Source organism: Agelaius phoeniceus, chromosome 3 (assembly GCF_051311805.1).
Source record: "Agelaius phoeniceus isolate bAgePho1 chromosome 3, bAgePho1.hap1, whole genome shotgun sequence".
In the NCBI taxonomy this organism is placed as follows: domain Eukaryota; kingdom Metazoa; phylum Chordata; class Aves; order Passeriformes; family Icteridae; genus Agelaius; species Agelaius phoeniceus.
The window spans coordinates 88,821,176-88,842,873 of NC_135267.1; the positions used below are offsets into that span (position 1 = coordinate 88,821,176).

Genomic DNA, 21,698 nt, shown 5'->3' on the forward strand with positions numbered 1-21,698 from the left:
GGATTGCATAATGAACACCTCTCCTGGAGCTGCACCACCACAGCATGTGCACTGTAGCACTGTTCCTAAGTACTCCCTGAAATGAGCTGTTTCTCAGACATGGGGCCAAGAATAATGTTTAGGCTCATAAATGTTAAAGTGTTCCGAGATGACTCTTTTTAAGCAGCCATTATATTCAAGAGGACTAGGGGGGTTATTGTTAAAAGGGACCAGAGAAGCTGTGTTAACAATCTCTGCTGCAGAACACTTGGAAATAGAATATGCCCGTTAGTATTCCAAGCATGCCTTCTGCAGGGGACGTCTCTAGTCTTTGAGAACAGCACACTGCTCTTCCAAAGCTGTGACTACCTGTGCAGAAACAGGAAGATATGGAAGCCCACTAAGGCAATGTACCAAGTTCTGTGCTGCAGATGACTGTACTCCCAGGTGGTCCTGTAAGAGATGGCTGGATGTGAGATTAACAGAGAGAATTCACAGGTTATTTTGATGCTTGAAAGAGAGAGGACTCTTTCTAGAGACCACAGATCCATCAAGCAGCTCTTTGTTTACAGGAGGCTACAAAAAATTACCTTGCCAAAGATCACTAGGCATTGCTGCAGGGAAAGACAACGTACAGCCTCTGTTACAGTGCAACGCATTTTGATTTAGCAGCTGCACAACCAAAGATGATGCTTTATTGTCTTCCCTACAAAACTATGCTGGTCACAAACCCAGAAAAATGACAGATAAAACCACTAAGTGTGTGCTCTCTTATGGGTGAAATAAGTATCTTTATCACAGCACAAAAGGGATTAACTATTTGCACAGGGTATACAGCCTTCCCTTCAGCCACTCTTAAGGGAACATACATATTCTCATAAAGCTAATTGTGAAACCTGTTAGAGAACAAGGGGTCTCCAGCTCAGAGGGACTGAGGACACTTCTGCACAAGGCAGGAAGTCCTACTGCAGCTGCAGCATGATACACTAAGGATTCCCCTATGTAAGCATCACTGGATAGGTACCACCCCCTAACAGTCCCTTTTGCAAGTATATGTGCTGGTGCTGTGGCCTGGCTGCTGGAAGGCTGTAAGAGCAGCCCCCTATAGTTGTGGGATAGCTGGTTTTGTGTGCCTCTTCCCAACCTCATTGCACAAAGTTCTAACTGGTCCAGCTGGTTGGTACCATTACCTTTCATGCTCTGGGATATGAGAAGGCATGGCAGCTGCAGGCTCTAATGGCACCCAGACACCACTGCAAGCTGGCACTCTCAATCCCTACCTGTGCACAGAGGCACAGCCAGCTGTGTCCTGCGAGTGTCTGAGAAGGACGGATGCTTCGTTATAAATTCACTGTAGTATGAGGTTAGGAAATTGTAATCACTTTATCTAAGGATTTATGAGTCACACTAAAAAGGTCCAAGTGTTAATGACAACAAAAACAACAACACACGAGTCATTTCCCAAAGGCGCATTAACGTTTTTTCCCTTTGGAGATAGGACACTGAGGTATGAAAAAGTTAGGCAACTTGCCTGGAGTCACAAGATGAGTCACTGATTGAAAAAGGACAAGTCCAAGCTAAACCTGATGAAAATCTACAGCATACTGATGCAGACCTTCCATGAAGATCAACTGACTCCATAGGCAGGCATCAGAATGTTGCAGTAATTGCCTGTTGCTTTCCACAGCCATTCGTTTTGGTTTGTTGTCTATGAAATATCTGTTTTGGAAGGTACCTCTTACAAGTATGTTTGCTCCTCCTTTTCCCTCCTTTCAGACGGGAAAGATCCTAGTAGTGAAGGTTAGTGACACCCTTTGGATTATTCCATTCACTAATCTCAGCATAAAGCCAACCCACTTCCAAGAAGTCCTCTAATTATTCAGGCACTGTGCCCTTCTCCACAGAGAGTAAAGACTACCCCAAATACCTGCACCTCTCTTCATCCCTCAGGATACCAGAATCCAGCAGCTTCCACACTACCATGAGAAGAGAATGGCCAGTATCTCAGCAGGAGCTCATTAAGCTGCATCCATAACAATAACTGACTTCAGTAATGAAATTACAATGCAGCCACAGTACATGTTTTCAAAATATCAATCCTGAATCAAGTCCAGCTAAAACTAAGCATGAAACAAAACAAAGGCTTACAAAGTGATAAGAGAGAAAAGTTACAGCTTATAAAAATAAATTCTATCTAAAAGAATTAATTAACACCTTTCAGAAAGGCACTCTATTCACACTGAAAAGCAATCATAGCAATTCACAGCAAGCACTAGGTCTTTATTGCTTTTGTCTTTTCAGACAGCAGCAAAAATGTAAACTGCCTAGAGCTAGCTGTAGGATGATGGACAACAGACACCTGACTTCTCATCATAATAAACTCCATTTATTTTGCTCCCCACCAGCCCTCTTTGCAGCCTTAAATCAGGAGTATAAACTGAATAAAGCACGATTTTGTTGGTCATTTTGAAGCCCACAGCACATCACTGAAATTTACATCCACACAAGTCATTAAGGAGAACACATGTGATTAACTTAAAGTATGATGCATTCCATAAGGTGACTTCTTTTGTTAATATTAATCAAATTGTAGCAAAACCAATGTCATATATTTTGTTCTAGAACTAAAGGGTAATTGGTAGGAAATTACCCACAAAAACAGCTATGAAAATCTTGGCTGCAAAGTAGGGTGAGACTGCCAGGTCTTATGTGAGAGCTGTCAATTGCATAGATTAGTGAAATGAGAATTTGAAAGGTTCCCCTGCACGAAGAATAGAAATCTATCAGCAGCTTTCCAGGGGGTTCTGCTTTTCTTTCTGCATTGCAAATGGTGAGACATCTAATAAGCAATCACAGCACTCAAAGGTAATTTCAAGTGCGCAACTGTGGGCCCAGTTATGGAAGAAAAACTGTGTCTCCTAAAAACAAAATTACAGGGTTGGAACTCTATCAGTTCTGAAACACTGGAATGCAAGCAGCAGAATGTGCTGGGCAACTCTGTTCCTCAACAAATGTCCCTACATAAAACCCCTCCATGGGTTTGGATATTGCTTGTGGATAGAGTCTCTCTTCACTGTTTTCCCTTTATGTGCTCTGTTGCAGCATCTTTGCATTAGTGTCTCAAACTGATACTCAACCTACAAGACCCTGGGAGGTTCAAACAATCAAGGACAGAGTGGAGAACATGCTGTAATAATTTTCACTTAAACCTCAGCAAAGACTGGAATGCTTAAATCACATTTAAGACATGGTTTGCCCAGTCTTATTACAGGGAAGCATTTAGTAAAAGGAGAACGAAAATAATTGTCCTTATGAACTACCATTTGTTAGTGAAGACCTCTTTTTCAAAAAAGCACATTATAGTGATGACTGAAGTCTTCTGTGTGTTTTGGAAAAACAAAAGTGACCCGAGAAATAACACTATTACAGTATTTTTTTGGGTCAAAATTAAATAAGTGGTGTTTCAAAAACCATCAGGGATAAAATGGCAGATTTTCTGCTGGAATAGAGTGATTTTCAACTCATGACTTCAACTACTCTGTTAATACTTATGTCATTTGATTCATCACTGTGGGGAAAGAGGAACTCCACATAGCTCAGGACTTACCAGCTTGTAGCCAAATTTGTTCAAGAGTTGTCCAGAGCTTCACAGGTCCCTGCTTCATTGTACTGCTCTGCATAGTTATTTCAGACATGGCCTGTTCCAGTCTTGATGCAGCAAGGGAAGAGGCTCGTTGTGATCCTACAAACCAAATAAACAATTATGTATTTTATACTTATTTGTGATATTTCTTGACTTAAGATATTTCTTTTCAGGCAGCCGGTCTGATCCTCCACTCACTGCATTGGTTTTATGTAATAAGAACTCTGCTGAATTTTGGCATGACAAACTGGAGAAGTATGTTTTATAAAAGGTTAATTTGCTGAAAAAAACCCCCACTAAATTATCCAAGAGCTGCAGCTCAAACAAGCAAATTAAGAGATAGTAATTTTATAAAGGTCTGCTTAGCATTCATCACGGAAGCAACCATATTTTGCTTGTTTGGAAAGCAGAAGTCTAGCATCAAATATTTTCCACAAATACCTATTTTATAAGCACAGTCATCATACAATTACAAAATGTGCCCCACTAAGGTAAAAAATTCATACAGCATTACAAGGCAGCTTAGCCCCATTCACACAGCACACACATTTCAAGTGACATCAACATTGTTCTACTGATTTAGAGGCAGGGTGGTTTTTCATTTAACCTTGGGGAGCACAGAGTTCAGAGCTTTGACTATATTAACCTTTAGTATGCACTGTAACATTTACGCAAGAATAAAGTATTTGGCTCCCACACCTCTGGGACAAAACATCACATCAAAAGCTTATCCCAGGAGGGCTGCATGGGCAGAAACCACATTCTCCAGTACAGCAAGTGGGATTATAGTGGTGAGCCAACCTCTCAGAGGGGTATCAACATGGTAGCAACAAAATAAGAAGCTACAAATTGAGATTTCAGAGTTGGCTTTGAGAAATAAATATTTTAGTATACATAGGTTTTAATGTGATTTTATGGTTGATAAGCTCTTTCTCTGGAGAGCTGCTGTGACTGAAGCACTTGTGTTGATTAGCATTACTCTTGAATCTACCCTTACAGGCTGACCTCATAAACCACAAGATCCTCAAGTTAAAATCCCGCTTTTTCTCTCCCGCAGCCACAGGGCACATGCACTTCATGGTCTCTCTGAGAGGGACAGCATGCTTTTCCAGCTGGAGTGTGCTCAAGAGAGAGAGGGCTGCCAAACCACACCTCCTCACCAGCAGACCAACACATCACCCTGAGATCCCCAGGCACGATCTCCTGGCCATCTCTGGATGCTGAGCAGGGACCCAGCCTCACGGCAGGCACAGGGGGAGACTGCTCACCTGGCAGGACATGGCTGCAGCTTCTACTTAACCCGAGGTGAGCCTGTCAGGGCTTGGGAGAGACCACAAGTGCAACCCCAGGCTCAGAACTGCAATGGGAAATATTTGTCCTATTATCTCATCGCTAATGTCATTCATTTCAAGCAGGAGGACTTCAAAACAGCCCTGCAGCAGGCGCCTCCCACGGCTCCCTTGGAAAATGCAAATGTGTTCTTCCCAGATGCATTTCTTAAATTCCTACATAATTGCAGAGACATTCCTGATCTAATGTTCCAAGAGATGACAGTGCAGTAATGTAGCAATTACAGCTTTAAGGGTATAGGCAAAAGCCATTCAGCTTTGCAGGAAGAATTTATTGTATTTACCAGTTTATTTAACTGATCCACCTTCAGCCTGTTTCACTGCATGAGATTCCTCCCCTGCCTTGCCCACTCACACTCCTCTCCCCCATCCCTATCTCCACTAGTGAGAATTTCCCTTAAACTCCCAGAAATTCAAGTCAGACTAGAGCCATTTGACACAGGCAAAACTACCAAGCATTTATCCCCAGCCATCTAAAATACAGACAGCTTCTGTGCACTGCAGAGACAAGAAAATGGACACATGAACAGCTAGTGATGTTATTAGCAGAGCTTTGAAGCTAGGGCAGACTTCTTGCTTTCTAGATTGGCAAACCTGGAAAAAATTACATGAACCTTGTGGATTGTGCAGTCAGCCCAATGAGATTCTTATATTAGCATGTTTTGAATGCAACTTTCAGTACCACATTTTCCTGCCAAGGCTGCCCTCTCCCAGAGAAGCTTGTGGAGCTGTGTTTCTTGCAAGCATCCAAATGTAATGCTGGGCTGTTTGCACAGGGTGGGCAGATAGGCTGGTGTCTTATTCACATCCTCACAGAGCTCAGGGAAATCCTCTTTTCCTTGCAAATCAATCCAAGAAAACTAAATCACCTTTGTGCATTTTGGAGAGGTTCACACACTGCCTAAGTAGATCCTGTTACTACTTAAGCATGCTTCCCTCACAAAGCACACTTCCCAGGAATACAACAGCACAGTTGCTCTCAAAGAAACCCAAGTTAGCTGCTCCTCATCTGATCTTCGCTAGCCCAGTAGTTGCCAAGAGGGGAATTTGGGACTGATCCTGCCCAGTGCAGTGGGCATCTGCACAGCTGGACAAATGAGACCCAAGTTACTTAGCAATTTACATGGAGGCTCTTTTCATTTAATATCCCTTGGCATTCCAATCCTTTGATGTTTACTCTCTTTTCCTTCTTTCCCAGCCTACAAGAGGAAGCAGAATATTTTAGGCAGAGACCATGCCATCCCTGCTTGGCCTCTGACACAGATACACTCCTTGCTCTGGACATGTACATGCCGGATGATCAGGCTCTCTCCAAACCAGCCCATCCTCCACTTTTCCCACCTCTGTTCTTGCCCATCTCTGCTGGGATGCTCACAGCAGTTCTCCTTAAAGCTTGCCAAACCAAATAAACTCTGTAAGAGAAAGTTTTAGCCAGCCTGGTCCTTCTGGACTGAAAGGGGCTCAGCCACATCTCTGAATCTCAGGCAAGCAATGTGGTGCCCCTGGGGATGGGCTGATGGCTACTGCAGCCACAAAAGTTTACCTCTAACACTGTTTACCTCTAACTCTGTCCTGAGAGGGGAGATCAGCATGTGTCACACTGGCAGGACTCTGGCCTCAGGGTGGTGAGGGGAGATGGAAAAACTTGAAGCGACATTAAAAAAATTATCTGAATGTCTCATTATAAGCTATCTCCTCCTAAAGAAACATGCTAAAAAAACCTCCCCACAAAACCTGTCTCGCAGAACTTTAATGTCATGCCTCAAAATACATGCAAATTTGGCATACGAAGATATCATATCAATTTGTTATTTTAGTGCAGTCTCTTTCTCTATTTAACAGCTCTACCAGACAGAATATAAACTTCACATTTTACAATAAAACCCTCCGAACATTTTGGAAATAACTCATGAAATAATAAACTGATTTTGTTGTGATGAGCTCTGCACATAAGCCCTACAAAATCTATCCAAATAATTTTAAAGCACTGTTCTAGGATGTTTTAAGACCAAAAAGACCAAGTTTAATATTTTGCATTTATGTGAAAATTGCTATCAAAATAGAAATGTAGCTCATTAGATTTACTAGGCTTATAAGAAACACGGAACTCCCAAGCCTAAATCACTTCAGGCAAAAGCATTATAAGATAAGACTGAATCAGAGAAAGAATGAAACGGCAAGGCAGCTGACTGATATCAGTGAATTTAGTTAGGAACACTGCTTCAGTTAGGAGAAGATGAAGAAAATGAAGAGGAATTAACCTTTCTGGCAGCAAACCTAAAATTCTGGCACAGCAAATAATCTAATTGTGGTCTAGCTGAGGGAGAGGCCAGTGTCAAAGCTGGCCACAGTGAGTGCCACTCCTCAGTGATGAGCCCAGAGATGGCAGAGCGCCTGCGCAGCGATGCTGCTGCATGCTCCCGGGGGATTGCACAGCAGACAGCACTGCCTGCTCCACAGCCATGCAGAAATATCAGACCTCCTCCCTCCTTCCAAGCAGGCAGCCCCAGCCCCAGCTCTGGAGGAGCACAAGGGCAAGAGGGAGTAGAGCTGTACCCTCCAATCTCACCCACTACTCTCTTCAAAGAGGCTCCCAGCAGGGAGAGCAGACCCAGGTGCTTCCCTCCTGCAGATGGAGAACAGCAGCACTCAGAGCCTGCAGAGAAGGGAGCCACAGAGCCCTGCTGAAACCAGCCAGTGCCAGCCCCACACTTAGGTGGGTGGTGTAATTCCAGTACCAGCTCCTTTCTTGCATTCATTGTGGGGGCAACCACGTTAGCATGGAAACCTGGATTCTCAGAGTGGAGGAGGAATATATTTCTTGGCTAAAACCAAACTGCATTCAGTGCAAATCACTTTAGGTGCATGAAAAGCTGATTCAAAGCTTGTACTTTACATTAATTTGCCCTTTCTGGCAGTCAGCACCATGGCATACAGCACAATTAAGACTCAGACAAACCCTAATTCCCTAGAGATCCATGAGATTTATGTGTTAGCTTTTATTTTTTGTCCATTTTTTGAGTTTGAGGTTCACTCTCTTTGCAAGTGTTTCACCTACATCCACAAGCATAGGCATTTGATTCCCTAAAAAACCCTCCAAATTAAAAGGCAAGTTTCTCACATTATCATCTGATTTTGAGCTAGGGTTTTAAAGTAGTACCAAGTATCACGAGACTTACAACAAAAATCACAAGTCAGCAGCGCTCTCTGAAAATTTCTTTTCCCCTTCACTGCCAAGATCAGCTTTGATGTCTCAGTTACTTCCATCTGACTCTTATCTGGTACTGTGAATATGTATTTATCATACAATAAAGCATCACAAGGTTTATGCACAAATCCCAAAGCAAATCACCATCTAATAGGAATTGACACTCTCACTCAGCTTTCCAAAACCAACAATAACAGCTGGCTTGATCAGGACATCTACAAAGAATTAAATGAGGAGGCAGGCTGAGGGAGGGAAGGAATAAAAAATAAAAAGAAGGAGAGAATTATACATCTCAGAGAGCTTTGTGAAAGAAAGTAGGAACTCCTCTCTGTGTTATGCATGGGGAATCCAAGGTACAGGCAAACCACATTTTACAGCAGAGCTGGCCATGGAGGCAGACCTGGACCTCCTGACCAGCAACTTGGATGTGCACAGGCCCACCACCCTCTCCAAAGACAATGAAATATTCATTTCTCACAAAGGCATGTGTTTAGAACAGGAAAGCACAAATCTTATTTCCTTACCAGAATCAGTGTCATGAGCATCTGGCAGAGTGAGATGCAGTCCATTATGCTTTTTGATTACTGGTGTTTCAGTCACACTACTTCCTTTCTCAGAGCCACTGTAAAGAAACAAAACTGTGTAACCTGGACATCTCTCAGAGGAGAAACATTCCCCTCAAAGCAGGCAATGGTTTAGCTGCCATGGGAAGTGAAAAATCAAGGTTTTCAGTTGTGAGAAATCAGCTTATTGAATGTATTAACATCTGGCCCACTGCCACTGGACAGGAAGCTCAGAGACTGCCCAGCAGGGGCTCCAGGGCATGCACTGGTATTTAGTTTATTTGGCTATAGGGAGTCTTTACAAACCAATGGACAAGAAACATGTTGGCAGCTAGAAGTCAGAGCAGAGGAGGCCCACTAGCAGACCCAGACCCAGCAAGAACCACCATCTCTTGGGCTTTTCTGCAGAATAATTTGTTCACAGGTCTACTGTGCTGATCCTTTTGAAAAAGACCAATTACCACCTTCCACCTGGGTGCTAATTTCTTCATATTTTCATTTCAAAGGGTTTATTTTCTCCCCTTCCTCCTTTGTTCTGTTCAAAAAGAGGAGGAAGATAAAAACTACCAGATAGCACTGCTTTATGAAACAGGTGTGCTTATGAAACTCTGGTCTGTTCTTCTACTGGACTTCTGTCCTCACAGGAGAGGCCTTACAAAGAAAAACACACCAAAAAAAAATCATGTGGCTAACAAAAAGTCACTTAACACAGATCTCTTGAGCCTTCCTGTCACCACATAGTCTGCCATCCCCCAAGGATCAGTGGTGATGATATCTCCTCTCATCATCCATTAAGGGATGAAATACCAAAAGGAAAAGTGACTGCCCTGGCTACTTTTTCTGGCACACTTCCAAGCCTGCAGCTCAGCCTTTGGACAATATTCCTTCCAGGACGCAAGTTGTCAGAGAGACATGATTGGTGTGGATGCCCCCATCTTTCAGTCTGAGGAGTCTTTTGGTAAGAATTGCACAGAATTCCTTTCAATTTGCATTGATCTAGCAGAAGAATCAGCTTGGGACTGCTGTTTGGTTTTAAACACAATTATTCTGTTATCACAGAAAACAACAGCAAAAGACAAACCAAGTCTTGTCCTTCCCAGCTAACAACCTAAGGCTGAAAGCCACTTACTATCATTCATCATAATAGCAATCATATTTACAGTAGCTAAATAACATTTTACTTGGGCTTTGGGATCAAGCATAATGGTTTCTGTTAATGCACTCTGAATTCTTGGGCACTGGACTGGACCACTCTGTCCTTGAATGGGCCTCCCTTGTCTTCCATACTGGTTTCCACACTGATAATTCATTTGAGCCTATCACATAGTGACAGAGAGAAAGGAAAATTAAATTATCTGTCCTGTGCCTCAGCCTTACCTAGACAGGACTGACGTAAATGAATGTGCCCTGGCCAGAAGCTGCTGGTGGAACTGTATGGAGAGCTCAGTCTTACTCCTGTGGATACAGGAATAAGGCAGCTGCACTTCCATATATTACTGCCATGAGGCAAGTGCTACCTTAATGCAGCAGCACCCCCATGGAATCACTGTTCAGGCACATGCTGAAACACTGATACACTGATAATACACTGTACTCCTACTCTAAGAACAGGGGAAGAGATTGGAAAATCCCAGGGTGAAAACCCAGTGTAATGCATTGTGCAAAACAGCCACTCCCAATGGCGCTCTTATCCCAGAGAAGGACTGAAAATGAACTACCCTTTAAAAGCTGCAGTACAAAGCCTTCAGCCAGGAAAGCTTTTTGATGCACCATGGAAGGGATAGGAGCCAGATGATTTGCTTTCTACATACAGCACTGGAAAGGTTGCCAGTAGGACAGCAGGACATCTACTGCCCATGTTTTTGAAAAGTAGTTGAGACAATGGACAAATTGGTGACAAAAATGCTGAGTGGGACACTTGGTTGTGAGACTGCAGAGGCACCAGTTTGTCAGAAAGAAGACAGGGGACTTGAACAGGCCATATGAATAGCTGCTGGGGATAAAATTCTGGGCCCTGAGAGACTTTTTGGTCTGTCAGTCACAGTAAGATTGCAAAGCCAGCAAACAGGCCAGACAAATGGAACTGAAGTGCCATTTAATTGTGTAGGCAATTATCTACTGATTGAACCAGTAAGGAGTACTGGGTGCAACAGCTCTCAACTTTGTGTAAATGCAACCTTTTCTTTTGCAAGAGGCCCTAAAAATGCCTTTGTCCAAGTCTCACTGATAAGAATTCCCCTTAAGTTCCTCTGCCAGCCCTACCCAGAATACTTTACATATTTGTTAGCTGATACTGCTGCAATTTGCTAAACACAAGGGGCTTCCTGGGTCACTGAATCCAGTCTAAAACTGCAGGTACCAAGTTGATTCTTGTTACCTTTCCAGTAGCATTTTCTAATAAAAATACTTTATTATGTGCTTTTTGAAAAAAGAAAAAAAAAGCCCTGCTGGAATAGCAGTGAAATACATACCAGAGTTTTTAAAAGCAAAAGCAATTTGTTTTGTTTAAGATTCTATGGCTAAAGCTTATCAAAAGCCTCTAAAGCTATCACATCTTGGGTTTTTAAGTATAAGAGCCAAAGCACAGCTTGGGATCCAAATGCAGTCCAAATGGCTGAACTAGTTATTTGTCTGTTTTCCAATGTACTCTCTACAGTCTCAGGCTTGCAGCCCCCCCTTGCAAGAGTGAATCTTCCTCAGTCATAACTGTTCAGTGTGGATTTGATCAGCTTCATGAGGACTACTCATGGGTAGAAAGATTACTCATGTGAGAGGTACAGGATTGAAACCTTAGCTAAAGATACTAAGGCCTAAGGAAATCAATGATTCAAGTCTGTAAAAGACCACTGCTGCTATGTAAATATCTTGATTTTTTGTGTTTGGTTTGCTGCTCATTAGCTAAACCAACAAGAATTACTAAGAACCCCTCAAGGACAACTTGTACATAGACATGCACCATTCTGTACATATACTTCTGGTGTTTATAAAACTTATGCAATGCATACAGAAACTGGGGAACAACTCAAGCTACATCACCCTGCTGTCTTGATTGCTGCCATCAAGCATGCTGTCCTTCCCATCAAACACAACCCCTGTGGACATTATGGGCAAGGGATCTTGGTATAATATTCCCAAGACACTGTACACTGATACCTTGACTAGGGCAATATCCTAAGGGTGTAGGAAGGAAGAAAACCCAACTCAGTATCTTCCACACTTTTTCAACTTTACCTTTCAGTGGGGCAGCAGATGAAAGGGAGGAAACAGGGAACATAGCATTGTGTGAATGCAGATTTACTAGGACAAGGGAAGGGTGAAAGATGCTACATCCTTCCTTTCTTTCCTTGCCCAGTTAGCACCAGGCTGTGCTACCAGCGTGCAACTACAGCATATGAGTTTGGCACTGTGCCTTTCCTTGGCTTACTCAATTCAGGACTGTGTCACCCCCACACATTCCTGGGTGGTGCCAACTACTGCAGACTGTGAACAATAGCTGATGAAAGCTCAGCACTACTGGGGAGAAAGAAAATCTGTCCTCCATTCTGGACACCCAAATATGGATAGAGATGTTTAGGCATTTGGTTCAGAAACCTGTGGTTCAAATTGCTTCTTCAGTATTAAAACATTGAGGTTTTGGTTTTGTTGTTTTAATTTTTTTTTTTTAAATAATGGCCATTAATATCTTCCCTTTTTTTTTTTTTAATCTGCTAGAAATATTACTTATCTTTAAAACAGTACTGTTTATCACCCTTCTTGCAAAATAACTCAAGTATCTAGAAAATTAAAAAGGATAACCACGTTACCAATTACAAATCTGAACTTGCTACAGTGGAGAAAGCCTACCTGTGCTGTAAAACACTGTATACCATCTGCCACATCTGCAACATATGTCTGCATGTCACCAGAGCCTCTTCAGGTCCTTTATGTATCCATTCCAGTTTTACTTTGGTGAAGAGTAAGCTGCAAGATGAAAAAGAATAACTCCTATTTTATTGGCATCTCATAAAAGTAGAGAATCAGTATCACTCCAGCAAGATCCTGGCAGGCAGCATTTTCACTTGCTTTGTACGTGCAGTAATAAAAGAAAACACCACAGCACAAAACATTTCATTTGGCTCAAGTTTGATTCCCCACAAGGAGATGAGAGGATTAACAATATTCCTCAGCTGCAGTCAAATCTGCGTCACAAAGCTGGCAGGACAGTGTTAAAAGCAAAGCATTGCAAAGCTAACAAGGTGAAACATAAACTAAATCTCATTTTATTTTGGACAGTATTAAAACCAGGAGAAAACAGAATTGCTGTAATACATATGCCCAGGCTGTTTTCTTAATCTGGCATCTCCTTATAGCACTGGCTTATATAATGAATTTCAGACAAAAACCCCAGCACACTTAACATACACAGATAATTATGTAATGCCTCACAGGAAGGAAACACTTTTTCTTAACCCCAGCTGGCAATCATCTCATGCCCCCAGGCAAGACAGCTGATAGCCTCGTACATTCTTGTTCTAGGTAGTGGAACTGCTGCTACTATTCTTATACCTAGAGAAGACGTACTTGCACAGACCGCTGGAATTCAGCAGAATTGGGTCACACAGAGGTTACAAGACAGATTTGGCAATGACAGAAGCTACCACTTGCTGTCAGCATAGCTTTTAATACCATCCTTCACTACACCCATTTTATCTAAATTGTGAAGATGATATAATTTATTTCTTTTATATTAATGAAAAACTTACTTTTCTGCTTTAAATGTTTTTGTGAAGTCTGATACCAACACAATTTTAATTCACTTGATATGGCTAGCAATTAATCCAGTGGAAGCACATATGTGTACATACATGTACACAACAGCTGAATGCTAAAAATCCTAAAAACGGGTTTGTGAATGTGACCTGCAAGCTCCTGAGGAATCCAAACTACTTCAGAAAGACACAAGAGCAACTGCAAATACAACATAAAGAAGAATTCACAGCTGAGTAAGAGATCCTTCACTTGGAATAATTAGAACTCTATTGCCAAGACTGTGTAGTGCATATCTACAGGAATGTGCTAAAATGGCAGTTCCATTTGATACTAACAAACATCAGGGTGAGCATTTTTGATTTGGGTTTCTCGTTTGATTGGTTGGTTTTTCCTTGGGGGGCGGGGATGGTAGTTACCAAAATGTAGCCCAACTGTATCAACTGCTAGAGTGAAGTCTGCTCATGGCTGCTGCTACAATTTGACCTGGTAGAACAAGCATTCCATGAAATTCTTCAGGTACAAACTTTGACTAGCAAAGGCAGATCAAGATTCATAATGAAGGGAATTTGTCTTCACCCTTTACTATTTTACATCCCTACTCTATATCTTTGATTTTCTTGTTACTGGTGTGAGCAAAACAAATACTGGTAAGAACATAATCTGCTCTTAAGGCATGCTGACCTCCTAACTGGGAGGAAATGCCTTTATAATTCAGGTATTTGAGGCTAAAACACAGACTGACCAAAATTTTGCTGGGACAAAAATGTAACAGTGGATGGATGCACTGTTAAAAAATAAGTCTGAATTCAAAGGAGTGGTTAGCAATGGAATTGGCCAGTGATGCCTGCTGCTCTGTACTTCCTGTGAACAGGCCTCATAAGAACAATGCCTGCATCAACACAACAGGATATAGAATCAATCACTTGGGCATAAGGAATACATATCACACTAGAAAGATGGGAAGTTACATCATGGAGTGCAATAGTATTAAAAAAGACATCAAATTCCTGAGCAACAATGCAGTTAAAAGGTCAAACAACCCTTAGCATCCATATACAGAAATGTAATCAGGTAGGAACTGGAAGACATGGCTATTCTTGATCAGAGCATCAGCAAGACATTTGTTACGTTCCTGTTTCTAGTTCTTGCTCTTTGATTCCAGAAGATGACTAAAAATGGGATATGGTTCAGAAAATGGTTATGCATGATGAAGTGAAGGCTAGAAAAATGTATTTTCAGAGGCTTGATAAGCTCAGTTTATTTGCTTTAACCAAGAAGCAGCAAAGAAATTATTTTGCCCCAGCCTGCAAGCATCTACATGAAGTCTCTCATTGTGAGTCTTTGATGTAAAAGAAAAGATACACAGAATCTAAGAATTTGTTGGAAGCTGAAATCAGTCAAATGGAAATTCCTAAGTAAATGCATTCACGGAACTATCAAGGAAAATAATCTTTGCAGCAACTACCTTGTAAGAACAGTAAATTCTGTAGTCATTAAAGCCTTTTCAGCAAGGCAGGATAACATCTGGAAAGCAATGGTAGTGTACAAACAGAAGCTGTGGGTTTGATGCATAGGCTCATGAGTGAGTTTCTTTGGGCTGCAATGCGCAGAGGGGTGAGACTACATCATCTTCCTTCCCGAAGTTACTCTATTAAAAATATTCTTCCAGTCCCAGAAGCAAGCACATTGTACAATCTATGCTATTTTAAACATACAGAATAATTTTTAAATCACTACAAACTTTCAAAATGAAAGACCTTCGAAAGCACTGTACGGCCTGGCCCTCCTTGCAGCAGAAGAACAGTGGTCAAGAAGACCAAGGCTCAGAGACCAGCTGTATTTCATCCCAGAACAAAGCCACACTTCTCAACATGGTAAGATACCGCTCAGTATTAATTAAACAAACAAACCTATTAACAGTCAAACTCCAGGACAAGATGGCTCTGTCAAAGGCTCCTTCTTCTTACATTAGCAGGGACATAGATGGCTTATCAGCAGGGAAGTAAAATCACTACATAGTATATTTACACATTGCAGTTAAACATTAAAAAGACAAAGCAAGCATTTTATCACTCTGCTGTTTACTGCTTACAGTGAGTATATGTCATCTGCTCTGGATGAAGATGCAATGTTCTGTCTCAGGAGAGAGAACAACTAATGAAACCAAGGAAAAAAACAAGTCTCTCACAAAAACATAATGAAGTCTCAGCACAATACTATCATGAGTTGTAAGGCACAGGCACACTACAGGATCTTGGAGATACCATGCCCTACTAGCTGTTGTGGCAGTTCACCTTGGGAATAGTGTTATCCACGTTATTGTGTAGTCTTATAATGAACCAAACCAAAAGACCAATTGGAGGAATGTAAGAAGCAAAAGGAATCAAACCATACCAGTGGCAGTAGCAAACAATGCAATTAAATATGCTAAGTAAAAGGTGGAAATACAAACAGGATATCAGGCTGCATGTGCTATACACTCTTAGCATTTCTCAGTTTCTAATAAGCTTTGTAACAGTGAAACCAGATAAGTAAATACATAGAGAAAACAGTGAGGTAGTATCCCTATCTCAAGCTTAAAATTTTATTACTGAGCTAGCACTCTTACTACACATAAATCTAATGAGCATTGTGTCCTATCAGTGTTTGCACACAATTTCAGGGGCATAAATAAAAATTACTTACGCACAGATCTCACCTTATTGTATTTCTTAATATCATTGTGCATTTGTATGATGCTTGTAGTATTAAGCAGTGTAGACTTTTAAAAGGATTCAACATATAAAAATAGCCCCAAGATTATCAATATAGTCATTGGTAATTTTATTAGCCTGTGAATATGAAAACAGATTTGGGCTAAAGCAAGTATATAAATTGCTACTACACAAGCATAGGAAAACAGAGCAAAAAAACCCACAAATCATTCTTGTAATGTGCGTGACTTCAGGGACAGTACCAATGGAAAATAACCAGTACAACCAGTGCTTAGTCTTGATACAAGACTCTAAGCTCCCTCTCAGAAGTTTTCTTTTGTGGGGCATGTGGACAGTATGCAAAGGCTTTTTTTCTCCAATGGAACATCAGGTTACTGCCACAAGCAAACACACCCATCTCTCACCCTATCACATTAACTCTGACAAATTAAAATCCAGATACAGCCGAATTTGGTGAGACCTTAAGTTCTGAAAATTCAAAATGAATCCATAATGAGGTTTCCCAAGCATCAAAACTTCAGCAGTACAAATTACCGTATCACTGTAATATGTCACACCTTGACAAAAAAGGTAGACCTACAAAAATTTTCAGAAGCAAGCAAGCTACTTCAGGGGATTTCAGAAGGCATTCAACATTTGTTTTCATAAAGGCTGATTTTAGTTGCTTATACTCATGATATCTCAAGGCCTGGCCAAATACACCTATCTAGCACTTCCAAGAGTCTTCTAATGTTACATGGCTAAATGCTCAGCCTTTAAGTTCTTTAATATTACCACCCATGAAGAAAAAGACAATTCTTTCATATCCCTGAAAATTTAATTACTGAGGTTTAATAGCTAATATTTATTATCAGAAGATCTCACAAGTGCATCTGTATACCATAAATGCTTATGAGAACATCTGTGGAAGTTGTAATTTGCTGTGTATAGCAATAATCAATTGAAGACTTTATGGATGCTCTAGGACTTTAAAAGATTTAATAATCAGTTAATTATTGGGACTTTTAAAACCTGCTATAAAATGGAGCTCTTAGCATCAAATGTAGCCCTTGTAGTACAGATTTATACAGAATCACAGTGGGATCTATGTCTTATCACTTGACAAGCAATAAATAATGCCAGTACTATAACAAACAAGAACACCTTCCACTCATTTCAAGATTGAGAGACTAAATTAGGACTAATGAGTATTATGTAGTCATTTGTCTATATATTTTTGCCATTCACTGTCTGCTTAAAACCCCTCCAGTTTTTGAGAGCTTGTCAGCAGCTTCTCAAAGATCTACATGTCTTTGAGCTTTACCAGATCGGTGCTGTCATTCCCCAAAGTCTTTCATTATTCACCCAGTTTTGTCTCCTACACACACAGCTGCTGGGTTATTTTGGATTCTGAATGCAAAAGAAACAAAACAAACCACCAAAACATGCAGCAGTGTATCTTAATTCACCAGACAACTGTGTACATGGGCATGAAGCTCCTGACCTTCTGCAGCTAATAGGTGTGCTTTGCTCCTCTATTAAAACTGGGATGCACATGCCTGCTGGTTTGTACAGACATTTGCTTGGAGATGGAAACCAGTGACAGCTCCAAGAGCAGCAAACACAATTCCAGTGTTCCAGGGCGATGGGGACAGCAAAGTGCCATGGAACAGCAAAGACCAGCTCACCCTATCACCTCTCTGAAGTCCAGATACATATTCCACACCAGAGACAACGAAAACAACAATGGCACAACCTGAATGGGTGGAGAGCCCAAGTATGCCCTCTGACAAACTGCGAGGTATGGATTCAAACCCCTGACACTAGGATCTTCTTGAACCAGTTTCTCCTCTGTTAAGGTAATGGATACAAGGGGAGGATATAGGTGAATACAGGACACAAACTGATCTAACAGAGCTGGAAAGAGGATGAAAGAGACAAGAAAAATGATCAAAGTTTTGGAACGCTTTTGATATACAGAGATAGTAAACAGACTTCTCAGCCTGAAAAAGAGACTGAAATAAGAGATGACAGATTTATAAAATCATTAATAGCATGAAGAAGATCAGGAAGTCAAAGCAATCTGTGTTGTTTCAATGAAAGAAAGAATATCCAATAAAGCAATCAAACAGTGGATTTAAAATGGGCAAACAAAGTGCTTTTTCATACAACACAAAACTAAAGTGCAAAACCCATTGCTGCAGGATGTTCTGGAGGAGACACAAATATGTTCAAAAGGGGATTAGAGGAATTCACAGATGACAGGCCCATCAGGGGCATTAAAGACAATCTAATGCAACCTCTGGCTCCAAAAGCCTCTGAGCCAATCTGCTGACAGAAGCAGGGATCAGATATGAGGGGTAGGATCATCCTACTGCTAGGTTTCTATACGCTTTTCCCTGTGCATTCACCAGATGCCCTGCTGAAACCAGACAAGCCCTTAGTTTGATCAAGAATGGCCACTCTTACATTTTGATATGACAGGAACATGATTGCAAGCCCATATTCTTCTTATAACCCAGATTGTCTAGTCTTATTTTATCTGCCAGTGGAACTGTAGTATCTTCACAGAAAATGAGTTACTCAGTTTCCCAGTTATTCAGTTTAGCTTCAGTGGTGAGTCACCCAAACAACTCAATTAGATAATGGATACTCCTTCACCATAACTGTTATGGTTTCATTAACCTTCCTACAATACCTGCTAATACCCTAGTCAAATTATGAATAAGAAAAAAAGGAAGCAAAATTGGGGAGCTGCTTTTAATCTCCTGTATTTTTGTTGATAAAAATCAACATCAAAGTTGCTGTCTTCTCAAATAACTCTGTGCTTCTTGCAGTCTCCTGACATTTAAGGGCACATTCTCTAGTTAAATTAATGCCAGCAACTCTGACTGCAACCTCCTTTTATAACTTCATGCTGTGCCATGTTATCTATCACTTTCCCAACAAAAATAAATTGATCATATACTTTTACAGACATACGGTCCTAATTTTTATGGCTCCCTGCCCAGTTAGCCCCCAATATGAACAAAATAATAAAAACAAGAAATCTGTCACCATGCCCAAAGAATTACTGACTTCATCTTCCTAAGCCAGGGAAACTAGCAAACTCAGAGCTGCCATCTCCTCCTTTATAAGAATGCCCTGCTCTGACACCAGTCCTGCATGACAGCGACGATTCAGCTAATGTTGCTCCACAAACCATGACGGCTACAGTATACAGGGTGAAAACAACTTCCAGGGTGGTAGATTCTAGGCTATTTAAAAGTTAACACAATGGAGACAATTTGCTATATTCAGCCTCTTGACACAAGGCACCTAGAAGGTTCTTGCCTATAGAGAAGAAGGGAAACACAAAAAGAGGTGATCAGGAAAGCCAAGATGGCAGCTCAAACTGTAGGAGGAGACTGCAAAGCAAAAGCAAGGGAGCAGCCACTGGCATGGCTCAAGCTCTGGATGTTTTTTCTTGGACAGCCTTCTCCTGCAAGCTGCAGCTTGCACGTGATGGCAGAAGGGCCTCCTGTCTGTCAGGTGAAGGTCCTGCCCATGGACTATGCTGCTTAACTCTGCACAGACCCAAATGCCTCTTCCCAAGACAAACATGGGTGTAGCCAGTCCAGCAGCCTCATGTCCTTATTTCAGCATTCAGGTCCACCAAATTCACTTCTGATACAGAGACCAAATATGATTCCATGAATATTTATGTGGTCCATTCAGAAAGTGCCCCTTACATCAAAAGGGCATCTTGTAGCAAACCTCCTTTATCTACTAAACCCAGGCTGGTTGTCACTTAAAGGAAAAGCAACAATTAACTACTGGTCTGTAAAAAGCAAGCTGATTTGCTTGGAAAGAAAAAAAAACCCAAAAGACACTGAAATTCTTCTTTATCTTTACTTGTCTTCAGTAGTTCCTTTTACTTAAATCATTACTTTTGAATGCCAGACTTGTGGTTATTTTGCTTTTTATTAAGAATGTAGGAAGCAAATTGTTTATAGAGCTGATAAAAACGCTTGTCTAACCCGGCTCATCGAATCTTATGAGTGATACACCTGAAAAGAGTTTTTATCTTCTTCTCACCCTGATGAGGAATTGCCGACAAAACAATTTTGTATTATCACAAATCATCTGTATTTCAGTCCATATCTTGCCTGAATAAAAACGCAAAAAAAATTTTCACAGTTTAAAAGTTTTACAGCAAAACTTGGGGAAAAAGTTCCCAGTTTTTCTATGAAGTGTGTTTTCATCAAGTTTTTATTTGCAGTATAAAAACAGGTATCCTTTGTACAAAGAGTGAATTAAATTTTATGTTGTAACACTTCAGAAGATGTTAGGCTAAGGTTTATTCTGCAAGTCTCCCCCAGCATTGTTTTGCAAATTTTTTCTTCTCTGACAGTCTCCACTGGAATAGTCCCCATTGTGCTGGACACTGTTATGAACACATTTGAAAACCAGAGCCAGATCTTGGGCATTCAAGGCTAGGAGCTTAGAGGTCCACCTCCTATTTAATTTCAACCATGAATTCAGTAGGAGTTCAATGCACAGCTTCTCCATCCAGCAGACCCAAGCCCTCACACTTGAACTCAGGTGACTCTGTGGTGCAGAATCTCATTTTCTGGGTGGAAATAGACCCCTGTGTGGCAACACCAAATGCCAGTGTGATCTCAGAGGTGTTCTGGGAACACAGTCCACTGTATTCCACCCATGGGGCAGCGTGGCTAATATCCTATGGCTTGGGCTGAGGGCCTGGGAGAGCCACACTCCATGCCTTGCTGTCTCTCATGGCTTCTTGGCCAGTTTTGGGCACGTCGATCCAGGCCACTGTGCTTTAACTCTTCCAAAGGCAGAGCAGATAAGGGGAATGATCTTTGCAAAGCATTCAGAGAACTAGGGCCTTCACCACTGCCTGCCCCATATCCTTTACATTTAATCTCTTAATACCGGTGGCTCTCAGCTTCAGAGTTATTTGTGGACAGGAAGGAAAGCAGGTTGAGTTCCTCTGTAACTGACATCACTTGTAAAACATTTTCTCATCAGCTGGGCCTGATTCTTCAGAATTTCATTAGATGTGCCTCCTGAATAAATTCAGCCAGCCCTGATTAAACTGGAATTCATTTGGAATGGCAGAGCTGAGAACCATCATGCTGCCACAACCACTGGATCAACTCTTGATTTATAGAAATGAAAAAGGAAACCAAGACTAGGGTCTTTGATTGCTGAGCAGAGATCTTTCCAGATGAGAGAAGAGCATTAACAGACCAAGCTGAATATTTAACATGCTGCCAATACTTCCTGTCCCCAAAGACTGCAGAACTGGATGCTTCACTTACTCTTCTAAACTGTTGCATTTTCATAAAAGCTTCTATTATGTGTAGTTTAGGCTGCTTTTAGAGGAAAGGATACCAGGACTCTGGCTAGTAAAATAACACTCAACATCAACCTCTAAGTCACCTCAGTACAACCAATAACATAGCTTCCTTTTGGAAATGTATGTCTGAATCCTGATCCGTGTATTTA

General features: G+C 41.2%; 1 protein-coding gene across 5 annotated transcripts in view; it reads right to left on the bottom strand.

The window, feature by feature from the left end:
* The window catches only part of TTC7A (tetratricopeptide repeat domain 7A), a 202,282-nt gene that overhangs the window by 78,111 nt on the left and 102,473 nt on the right, over positions 1-21,698 (bottom strand). For all 5 annotated transcript variants that reach the window (XR_013181455.1, XR_013181454.1, XM_054628768.2 and 2 more), the window contains 3 exons: positions 12,586-12,702; positions 8,704-8,801; positions 3,587-3,721 (listed from right to left, as the gene is read on the bottom strand). Coding sequence is in view for 3 of the 5 variants with exons in the window: in XM_054628768.2 (XP_054484743.2) it covers positions 3,587-3,721; positions 8,704-8,801; positions 12,586-12,702 (350 nt within the window). In the remaining 2 variants the exon portion in view is untranslated. The remainder of the gene's footprint in view (positions 1-3,586; positions 3,722-8,703; positions 8,802-12,585; positions 12,703-21,698) is intronic.